The sequence below is a fragment of the Solea solea genome, chromosome 12 (assembly GCF_958295425.1).
Source record: "Solea solea chromosome 12, fSolSol10.1, whole genome shotgun sequence".
In the NCBI taxonomy this organism is placed as follows: domain Eukaryota; kingdom Metazoa; phylum Chordata; class Actinopteri; order Pleuronectiformes; family Soleidae; genus Solea; species Solea solea.
Window position 1 is genome coordinate 6,865,696 of NC_081145.1, and position 12,278 is coordinate 6,877,973.

General features: G+C 39.1%; 1 protein-coding gene across 1 annotated transcript; it reads left to right on the forward strand.

Annotated features, from left to right (window-relative positions):
* slc17a8 (solute carrier family 17 member 8) lies at window positions 1-9,884 on the forward strand. The gene is made up of 12 exons (XM_058645702.1): window positions 1-541; window positions 1,684-1,939; window positions 2,511-2,629; window positions 3,758-3,872; window positions 4,076-4,163; window positions 5,471-5,557; window positions 6,376-6,518; window positions 6,602-6,751; window positions 6,848-6,980; window positions 7,427-7,537; window positions 8,092-8,219; window positions 8,722-9,884. Exons 1-12 carry the CDS (start codon window positions 441-443, stop codon window positions 9,049-9,051), a joined length of 1,761 nt encoding a protein of 586 aa, XP_058501685.1. The 5' UTR covers window positions 1-440; the 3' UTR covers window positions 9,052-9,884.
* Window positions 9,885-12,278: the final 2,394 nt, after the last annotated feature.

Consider the following 12,278-nt stretch of genomic DNA (forward strand, 5'->3'; position numbering starts at 1 on the left):
CCTGCCCCTCCTCACCAGGGTTGGAGGAGTTATGAGATGGAGAGGAGATGTGAGCGGATCATTCAGTTCAGCTGTTGACAAAAGATCATGATGCTCACACTTTAAAAACTGGATCCTACACTTTTATTTGCTCTTCTCCTTATGTATCAACCTTGGATGGATCTTTTGGAGATTAAAGAAGTTCCTGAGGCTCTGACTGAACGGTTCTTTGAACGGAGGAATACTTCAACTTCATCACTGAAAAGCATAGAAAGCCCTTGTTACCTGTGAGGAACTCTTGGCGCCACTGAAAGGTGGAGCCAACCACTGGTGCTACAAACTCAGGGAGGATGAAGAACAGCTTCTAGAGGATTTTTTTTCTTTTATCAGAACAAAGTGTGCAAGGAAAACACAGTTTTAACATAAGTTGTGAAGAAAATCCAGAGACAACCTAGATAAAAATGCCTTTTGGTGGCTTAACGGGTTTGAAGGAGCAGGTTTTTAAACCTGGGACTCACGAAGTGAAGAGCTCAGTAGGCAACTCTCTAGGAAAACTGCAAAGGTGGGCTGGTTTATATGGAGATACATGAGGACTGTGTGTGAGCAGGATGTGTGATCCACACCTTTTATATAGCTTAATTATTTTATGAATGTTTTTCTTATTGTTCACATATTGCAGAGATTAAAACAAGTGAGCAGAAAGATCTGCCGTCACAGAGTCTGGAAACAAACCATGTTCTCATAGATTTTGACATTAAATAAATATTTGATTCTCGTGCTTGCCCCACAATCCTAGAGAAGTAATCACACGTTTTATTTTAAGACATAATACATATTTCATATCTGATACATATTTCACATAAGCATGTGTGTGTGTGTGTGTGTGTGTGTGTGTGTGTGTGTGTGTGTCTTGATGAAGGCAGGAGATAAAGCACCAAGTAGACAATTTCCTGTAAGAATATATTTCGTGTGTCATTTACATGGGTGTATTTTATTCATGTGGAGTAGCAAGGCAGTGAACACATGAAAAATCTATTATTTGCTAAAGTGATTTATATTCCTGCATTTTTCCTTCCTTCACATAAAGTAAATTACGTACAAAAGCTTTACGTTGATCACAAACTTGTTGCACCAGGCATCAAAAATATATGAATAACAATTTTTACAATAACCACATTTATTTGACCTGTAATGCAGATTACCTCTTTAAATAATATTATCTGCAGCCATCTATAGGCTGTTTTACAACAACAGGGCCATTCTTTCAAATACAGACAAAACAGACTAAGGTTAACAGTGTGCATACTCTGCTCCATCATAGCATTGGTCATATCACTGAAGACTGTGGAGTTACTTCTTAATTCACAAAACTGAATGTGACACAATAAACCACACTATCAAAGACAGAGGAGTAAAGGGAGGGATTGCATTTGAAAAACCGAGCCCAGCTTCTTCTGGTTTGTAGATACTCACATGCAGACAGACAGACAGACAGACCATATTCAAATATAAAATCCCAAACAATAAATGCAATGAAATAGCAATATAAATATAACATGCTATAGGAGTATACTCAGTGGCTATAAAAAAGAAAAGGAAAAGAAAATGTGCCTCCCCTGCCCTCTGCCAAAGAGATGAGCATTTTTTTATGTGAAGATTATGAAGTACACAGTTACAAATGTCCCCCTGCCATTTGCTCCTTAGGAAAATGGATGGTAGCAATGTAGAGGAAGAGGACCACATTGAGCTGACGGAGGACGGGCGTCCAGTGGCATCAGCACCGCGTCCTAAACCGCTGCTGGACTGCAGCTGTGGTGGTCTCCCTAAACGCTACATCATCGCCATCCTCAGTGGACTGGGATTCTGCATCTCCTTTGGCATTCGTTGTAACCTCGGTGTGGCTATTGTGGAGATGGTGAACAACAACACTGTCTATATCAATGGGACTCCAGTGCTTCAGGTATGTGGAGCTTTAGAAGACCGTATAACCCCTGGCTTACAGTGTCGGGGTGAACATTTCGACATGTTTTAGCAGGAAAAGCACAGGTGTAAGTGGTTAGGTTAACGATGCCTCTGTTTAGGTAATGCAAGTCAGGACAGTGCGAAAGTCAACCAGCCTGCACTGTGAAATGGAGGACCTGTGACCTGTCATAATGGCCACTGTGCAAAAGGCTCATTGAATGATGTATTTCAAACTTTTTTTTGTTTCTATCTTTCTATTAAATGGCACATACAATTCTTCATGTTCCGCTAATTTGGTAGGGCCAAGACCTTACAGTATTACAGGGGAATCCAACAGTTCATACAATAAAACGCAAACACTTGGCATCAAAGTAGACAAAAGAAAAAGAAAAGAACTCAGATGTGCAGCCATCTGCCTCGACAGGTTGGGGTGAAAGGACAAAATGGGGAAGAGGGCAGAGGAAAGGTGGAGAAAGAACAGGAACAGACGCATAGCAGTTGTATTTAATTACTCTCAGAATATGGTTGTTGTAATGAAATACATTTTTCTTTTTTTCTTTTTTCGCCAGAAAGCTGAATTTAACTGGGATCCAGAAACAGTGGGGCTCATCCACGGCTCATTCTTCTGGGGCTACATTGTCACACAAATCCCCGGTGGTTTCATCTCCAACAAGCTCTCTGCCAACAGGTCACATACACTAAATGACATCATGACAGCCCATAATTTTACTGTAAAATTGTTGCGTACCAAGAAACAAAGACCTTTCATGATGATAATTTACTTTTGTCTGACATTTTAATTAGCAGGTGATTAATCAGTACTGAAAACACTTCCAGTCTCACTGCACAGAAAATGGATGCTGTTGACAATGAGACAGAAACTGCAAACACTGATGCTGTTTTTTTCTTTTCATGTGGATCACAATCATTGCAGCCATGACAAAGTATCTGAAAACATAGGTTTTGGGGGAAGCTGACGAGAGTTAAAGGGTTAAATCTGTACGGTGAGGTGAGCGGGTTTGATGAAGCAGATAGGAGTCCTGTAATAAAAGCTTCACAGGAAAAGAGGACACGCCACTGACAGAGTTAATAATGAAAGATCCTACCTCTGATTTCTCTCTCCAACACCAGCCACTGGAATATTACAAGTGTCACTTACACACTGTTTCGGAAAAAGAGAAGGAAGGGGGGATGAGGTGAAGGAGAAAAGACAGAGGGGAGCTCAGTCGTGTGGTGGTGATGAAGGAGAAACTTGTGGGTTTCAAGGGATGTATTTATCTCTGAGATGCATGAGATCTGTCTCATTATGAAACTGACTGAGATGCTTTGACTGACAGCCAATATTATACATCTATAATATAATAATATAATATCATTCTTTACAACAGTCAAAGCACTAAAGTATTATTACATAACATTTTCTCTATCGATAAAATGAAAATATTTGCTCTTGCAAAGGAATCAAAAACCATTTAATGTTTGTAGAAAAATAGCTTTATGACACTCAATCTGCACTGAAACTAGCATATTTGTATCTTGCTAGCTTAGCCTGAAGACTATAGCTAGCTAGCTGAAGGAAAAGGGAACAGTGCGTTTACCAGCTGTCCAAAGAAGTCAACAAAATCACATTTAGTCTAATTTACACAACAAAATGTATGTATTCATAACACGGCGAATTATGTGGGAATTAAAAATCTGACACAAATTAACTGATAAGATATTGTGGTACGGGCTGGTGGATTTTATTAGCATTTGAGTTGCGCCGGGCTGGTTTTAAAATGTGGATATTAAAAAAAAACATAATTTCTGTCTTCAGGGTGTTTGGGGCGGCCATTTTCCTGACATCAGTGCTGAATATGTTCATCCCATCAGCAGCAAGAGTCCACTATGGCTGTGTCATGTTTGTTCGCATCCTGCAGGGCCTGGTGGAGGTAAGATATGGGTTTTTTGAGTTTTATGTGGGAATATAGTCTAACATATTACATTCTGACATTTTCTTAAAGCGCAGCTTATTTATTACAACAAAATACATTTTATCATCTAATGAGCTAAAAATGATATTTTTCGACTTTGCCATATGGTTCCCGTGTTCAGTCTCTGACCCTTGACATCTTCCACAACCTGTTCCTCCTAGGGTGTCACCTACCCAGCCTGCCATGGGATGTGGTCCAAATGGGCGCCACCTCTTGAACGAAGTCGACTGGCCACCACCTCATTCTGTGGTGAGTAGGGATGGGACTATAGGGTATTTTAGGTATCTTTGCACACAGCAATATTCCTTTTTCTGGATAATCATGAATGGTGAAAATTGTTAATATTACACATGTATGACTTTAAATTGCTGTTCAGTTTACCCACATGCTGTACAGTCCTGGTGATTTAAGTGCCATAGTAAGGGGCCAACTACAATTATTAATTCCAGGACTTCATGATTTATAATAACCTCAGTTAAAATTCTTGAAAAATGTCCACTAAGAAATATGTACCTTTAGTAAGCTGTTTTTGTAAGATTACAACATTTTTCATAATGTAAGTTTGTTTTTGCAATGTTAGTAACATATTTTTATGTAACACTGTAACACTGTAGTGATAACTGATAAATCCACATTTAAATGCTCCTAATATAACATTAAAATGGGACTGATCAGTCCGAGCTGTGACAGAGCTTTTTTTTTCTACACCGATGCCATGACAACGCATGGATCCAAACCCTCTTAACATTGTTTATTAATGAACACCGGTCACCTGTGTCATCTTCATCCATTCACCTGAATGAAGTGTCTCATGGCTTACTGTCAAAAAAACACTCTCGTTCTCCCCGCTCTATTCAAAACCACTGTATTCATGAATGTGTAGGATAATAGGAAACACATTAAAACACCTTTTCCCATCAAGACCGTGCCAATGACTCACGCTCACACCAACAAAATGTAATATATCCATGTACATGGTCACAGCAACATACAGACAAATGTAGTTGGGTAGTGGGTTTGCAACCCACTTTCACCGTCATGAAACATGAATTATTATAGTTACTTATCTTATTCATATTAATATGTAATAATGTACGTACAGTGCATGGATAGGAATTTTTCTCTTTTTTTCATGACAGCACAATATTGATTATACTATATGTATGTCTAAGCACTGGCAGGCCTTGGCTATAACATTTTAGTTTAATATCTTAATAAAATATTCAATGCAGAAAGAGTCATTTGAATTTAAACTGAACTACATGTTTCATATTGCTGTTGTTGAGTAACTTGCTCAACCATAGACAGAACTCTGAATCCTGGACTCTGGTTTGACTCTCTGCATTTTGGCTTTTTGAGTCGATATCAAATCGATGATATTTAATTTATATCACATGAATACATTGAAGTATTTTTGCATTTTGGGGTATTTAAGACACCATTTAATGTTGTAATGTAGCTTCAAGCATTTCAGTTGTCTATAATATGTAAACTTGTGAAAATCCCTCTGTGAGATCCTCTGTTGTGCTAAATCTCATAAATGTCTTTGTGAACAGGATCGTATGCAGGAGCAGTGATTGCCATGCCTTTAGCTGGAGTGCTGGTTCAGTACGTCGGCTGGCCTTCTGTCTTTTATATCTATGGTGAGTTGGATTTAAATCACATGTTCAAACTCAATACAATCGTGGAAAAATGTGCTCATCTGATCGCTTTTCTGATGGCTAATCAATCATGTGTTTTATTTAATAAAACAGGGTGTGAGTTGCCAAGTTGTGGAATATCGTCCACCTTTTTTCATTTACTCTCAAGACTCTCTCATGTTGTAATTCTTAACATGTATAACTGCAGATTGACTGTTTTCTAGAGAAGTAATTATTAATAATTCACCAACATTAGAACCAAAAAGAAAGGATGGATTACAGCTCATCTGTAATCCATCTGTAGAAATATTGATAACAAATTCTAAACCTTATATTTTAATGTTTACATGTATGATGTTCATCAGATGTTGTGTCAGTAAATATCCAGTGTCCTTTAAGTGTTTTTGTTAATCCCTTACTGACATGTTGCGCTGTCGCAGTAACACTTTGCACAATAAGTGTTATCTGAATTGGTTTTGAGTTGGATTACAATGATTAACACTCACATATGATTCATGCTTTTGCCGAATGTGTTTTAATAAAAATCTGCTCTGCTTCAGCTGTGATATTATCTTTTGATTTATCTGTGTAAATTTGCATTTTCCTGTCTGGACTCTGTGACTAATGACCAACTCATTTAATTTTAATAATGAAAATTCTTGCAGTCCACAGAAGGTCTGGGCTTGTTTTATTTTAATTAGTCAGTGCTGCCCTCAAGCTGCTCTGTGACACTTAAAAAAGTCGTCACCACTGAGATAAAGATCTTTAAGTGCACATGTATGGATTAATCTGCTATGTTGTCTCTGTCTTTGCTTTGAAAGGTGTGTTTGGGATCCTATGGTATGTTCTGTGGCTCCTGTTGGCGTATGGAAGTCCCGCCGCTCATCCGACAATCACAGACGAGGAGAGGTTGTACATTGAGACCGCTATTGGTGAAACGATGAAGCAACTGAGTGCAACCGAGGTTTGTGTTCCGCCACTTGTTGGTTAAGCTGGTTAAAATTCCGACACACAGGGCTTATGCTGATTTCTGTCTCACAATCACAGAAGTTCAAGACTCCATGGCGTCGTTTCTTCACCTCCATGCCCGTCTATGCCATCATTGTGGCTAACTTCTGCCGCAGCTGGACCTTCTACCTGCTCCTCATCAGTCAGCCGGCATATTTTGAGGAAGTTTTCGGTTTCCCCATCAGCAGGGTTAGTCTTAAACTCTCACTTCAGCAATTCACAGGACACATTATTCCTCAAAGGACTGATTTACTTAGTTGATTTCTGAATGTTTGAACTCGACAGGTGGGGCTCCTGTCTGCTGTCCCTCACATGGTGATGACGATCGTGGTTCCTATTGGGGGTCAGCTGGCTGACTATTTACGCAGCAACAAAATCATGTCTACCACTAATGTGAGGAAACTCATGAACTGTGGAGGTATGTTAAGGCGAACTCGCAATTATCCTGACACTGCAAATTTCATCATGAGACAATGTGGATGGCATGACAAAAATGGCTAGAATGCTTCAAGGAAACAGACAGAACAATCTAGTGTGGAGTGACAGCTTTGTGGAGAATATATAGTGATCTGTGGGGATGAGGAGAAGCAGGTGCCACTAATGCAACACGGGTGATGTCATCGACGAATGAGAAACATCACTAAAACAAGACACAAAATAAAACAGGGAGTCAAGTCCACCGTAATTTCCTCACCCACATGGGTGTCTGCAGTCTGCAGTCTGACCATTAGATGCCACTAATTCTTACACACTGGACCTTTAAAATTACATTGAAACTTGAACAAGTAATCTAGCACTCAAACAGGTTTTTTATAGTTATACTAATACCAATGCTGCACATTCTTTTGCCTTGTGTTTTCCCAGGATTTGGTATGGAGGCTACTCTGCTGCTGGTGGTTGGCTTTTCTCACACTCGAGGAGTCGCCATCTCCTTCCTTGTTCTGGCCGTGGGCTTCAGTGGATTTGCCATCTCAGGTATCACCACATCATTATGTTTTAAAGCAGAACTTTGCAAGTCAGGTCTCTTTTTCGCCTTTTTCTTCTACGGAGCGCCCCCTACAGTTTCGGAGTACATGACACACCCATAAACATCCATCCATTGTCTGTCGTATATTCTCATAGTTTTGCTTGCCTCTATGTTTTTCAATTCTTGCCATTTGAAAAAGCCAGGGCGATGTTTACTCATGTGTCGTTTCCTCTTCCTCGCTTTCCCCAACAGCGGTTTTCTCTGCTTCTTTTTCGCCGGCTCTGCCACAATAAACGTCTAAAATAATGTTAATGTAAAGCGATTCACGTTGCGACTCACAAGCTGTTATATTAGGTTTTTGTCCGTCTAAAAGTTCAACTTTTGGGGTTTTTGTCATGCATTCTAAATGTGTTTTACCTTTCCACAAACACATCACCTGAACATTTTATACATTTTTGTCATTGCAATGTAAAGCATTTCAATGTGCCTGTAGAACTGAACCATGTTCAGAATTGCTTTTCTCACCTTTCACGCTAATGAAATACTTGTTTGCTGTGTTTAGGTTTTAATGTGAATCATCTGGATATTGCTCCTCGCTATGCCAGCATCCTGATGGGCATCTCTAACGGGGTGGGAACTCTGTCTGGAATGGTGTGTCCCTTGATTGTTGGAGCTTTGACTATACACAAGGTACAGCAATTGTACATTATTTTAACATGTATTTATTATTACAAGTGAGCTAATAATGTTTGTCATAGTGCAGGGATCATATCAGTGGTGTGAGCTTATTTTAAGATGACATTAAAAATATATAATAATAAAAAAAAATGACTGAGTGAAAAAGACTTTATCTGACTTACTTAAGGCTGTAATGTTGTGATCTGACATGAAAAAGTGATATCAAGCCATCCCCATTTTAATCATCAAGTCATCATGACCTTGTCAATTGAAAGAAACTGAAATAATATACATTTTCCTCTGTTGCATGTAAAATATTGTATACCATGTTTGCTTTCTGGTGAAACACAGAGTTTTTCTATATATAATCTTGGACCTGTAATTTACAGAGCTGCAGAATTTATTATACCCATTGTTAAAATCCTTCTGCCTTGAGCAATTCAGGGGATTTACAGCTTCTCGTCAGTGGCATATCTTGGAAAGATCACTGACTCTTCTCCTCATCCTTCCTCAGACACGTCTGGAGTGGCAGAACGTCTTTGTTATTGCGTCCATGGTGCATTACACTGGGGTCATCTTCTATGCCATCTTTGCGTCAGGAGAGCAGCAGGAGTGGGCCGACCCCGAGAGCACAAGTGAGGACAAATGTGGCATCATCGATGAGGACGAGCTGGCCGAGGAGTCAGAGCTCACCAGCGAAAACATGGTGGCCCCCAAAAAGACTTACGGGACGACGGAAAATTCATCTGGCCGAAAACATGGCTGGAAAAAGAAGAGAGGTGTAACCATGCAAGAGGAGGAGGAACACTGTGGGAATGGGGACTACCAGGAGCAGTACCAGTGAGACTGGATCCTCCCAAACAATCACATTTAGTGAAAAGGAATTTCACACCTGTGGAAATGTCAGAAGAACCGAAGGACTGCCTTTTTTTGCTCAATACAGCCGTGTAACTATAATGCACTGCAATCAAAAGACTGCAGAACAAAAAATAATATAGGAACAGATATTGTAAAGGTTCAGTGTGTAATAATTAGTGACATCTAATGGTGAGACTGCAGATTGTAACAAATGGAGGAGTCCTCCATTCACTCCTACGGTGGCCTTTGCATACCAGAAAAAAGCCCCTAAAACAGTCCCTTGCCTAAAATATTAATTTTATTGAAAAAAATTTAATTGAAAAAGATTATACACTTCTACAGACATACTTATAAAAAGTAAATACAATTTATTCCAGCAAAACTTTCTAAATGTTACACACTGGATTTTTAAAAATCTTAAAATTAAACATGAAAGGCACAACAAATTAACAAAAATAACAAAGAATCATCCTCAAAAACAAGATCAATAATTATATTTCCCACAACCATACAGTGCATTGTAGATTAGTATCCTTACCAAAAAAAGAAAGTAACCCACAGATAAAAATCCATGGACCAGCTAATGCTGTGATAATGACACATATCAGCTTTCAAACCAGACTGCACTGATCATACGCAAACATTGACTCAACTTCATGTCACTTCCTTTTTTTTATGTCAGCTATGCAACATGAATGTAATAATGGCTTTGACATCAGATGACAGTGTTAATGTTTTTTTTTTCCTTGTATGTATTTGCTGCTGCCGAATGATTACGCTCTGTCACTGCTTTGCTGGCTTCCCCTTTGTCTGAGCAGCGCTCAGACAAAGTTCACCATCCGTTTGTGAGCCACGTCTTCCAGCGTCATTTCACCTCCATTATTTATAGCACTCTGAGCTCATAATGGGCCAAAATGGAGGGTGAGTTCAGTGCTGACATTACTCGGTGTAGCTTTTAGTGGAACTCTATTCATTCTTTTGGTGTTTGTCCTTTTTGCAGCTTCTTCAATGTTTGATCCATGGAGAAGCAGTTTGTTGCTAAACAATGTAGGGTAACGGAATAGCTTTAGAAATTTACACTGTTCATTATTGCTAAAGAAGAGAATGTCAATTTTGTACAGTCAATTATTATCATATTGTGTGAGAGAGCATTGATTTGATTTGCACTTTACTTGAACACACAGGAGATGGAATGAACTACATGTCTATTCTGTATTATGATCATTTAGAAACATAAAATTGTTCTGGATTACTGAGTAATGTGAATGATGTTATTCAATGTGTTATTTTGTGTATTAAAAACATATTATAAAAGGATATAATCAAATTGCAAATTGTTCAGTTGGTGTAATGTAAAAAAAAAGAGTGTATTTAAAAAACACACATGAAACCAGTTACCTGCACCTTGGTGGACTGCAACAAGGGGCATTTGCCAGGTAGTAACAAAATATTCATCTCTGCTTTTGGCTGCCTCAAATGCATAAACAAGCTTGACCAAACCTGTGTTTAAAGGTCCACTGTGCAACATTTAGGGCACACATTTCCAGAAGTTTATAAGTTTATAAGTTTATTTGGATATGTGCATAATTTGTTTAAAACCAGGCAGTTATTGCAGCCGAGCCAAAAGGCGAAGCTCAACTTTGGTCATGAGCGATGGCTCATCACTGGGTACAAGCGGCAAAAAATGGGTTTTCTAAAAATGGGTGACTGTAGGGAGACCCAGGGGCATACCAAGCACAAGGTGGAAAGATAATATCTCTTCACTGGCTTGGGAATGCTTGGGGATCCCCCAGTCAAAGCTGAACGATGTTGCCAGGAATCCCCCATCTCAGATAAGCGGTTGACAAAAGCTGTTTGGTTGTCATAGCTTTAGAATAAGCCTTTTATATATGTGCTTTAGGCAAGGGCTTGGCTATATGGTTGCTGCCATATTTGTACAGCAGCCTGAATGGACAAACTAGCCAGAGCATGCCCTTTGCACATGTTTATTACAGAAACAAAAATGGGGTCCTTTCTTTAGTTTCCCTGACAACAATCTGCAGTCTTTCTGTCTGATGTCTCTAATTCTTAAATGGACCTTTAAGACCAACATATGCTACTTACATGGCACAGGTGCATCTATTTTTGTTTTTACATGGGGCTCCGGACGGAAAGTGTTAATTTGAACCAAGGGAAGGTGCCTACTTGATGCTAAGTGAAAGATAAGGCCCCCCGAGAGTGTACAGCAGGTTTCTGTAAGATTGTACATGCTAATGATATCTTGCTAACATGCTAACGCTAACAGTGCTAACATGAAGAAGTGTAGCATTGTAACTGTAAATTACATTTTCTCAAATTACCATCTGAGAAAAGTGTTACAAACCGAAAATGTTATTTGGTTCCATCCTCGGGTGACAATAAATACCTGTGTATATAATAACTGTTTTACAGTATTTCAGTCTCGAATCAAGACGGCAATCCAAGAGGTTTGCCTTCATCCTTGCAGCTGCAGAGAAAGAAATAAAACATGCTGAAAATAAATAATCAAGCACTTTGTTCCTTCTACACTTTTTCCCCCTCTGTAGCTGATTTCCACTCTTGTCTGTCACGAGGGCATGATGATGTACATTCTCATTATCTTAAGTTGTCCCTAACACTGCCTGTTTTTGTTAGCATGCTTAAATTAGACATTTTTAAATATTCTGACAAAGACTGTTTCTGTTTCCCATCACCCTGTGGTAAACATCCTTTGTCTTATCTGCTTTTTACCCTTCTGCTTCATTTTCACCACAGGACATAATTACTGGACAGGATATTCCTCATGCGTGTCAAACTCACTCCTCCAAACTACTCCCACTAGAAGAGATGAGAACTGAAAAATGTCTAAATATACACAACAACTTAGTAATTATTAATGAAATCTTGTGATTATTCCCTCTTACACTGTCAATGATACGTTTTCAAGGCTACAGACGCTGTTGCTGGTCATCCTGACAGTGCCATCAAGTCCTCGAGAGCATGTGTCTGATTATGTCACTTTTGTGTTTTTGTTTTAGTGTGTGCGTGTCACTCACAATCCCGTGAATGGAAACACTAAAGCCCAAAACCAACACCTAATATCTGTTCTACTTTTCACAATAACAAACAGTGAGACAGATTTAAAATAGTTTGAAATCAACCTGATCCACACTTGTTAGAACTTTGACTACTGTACGTGTCTATCTTTTCCCAGAA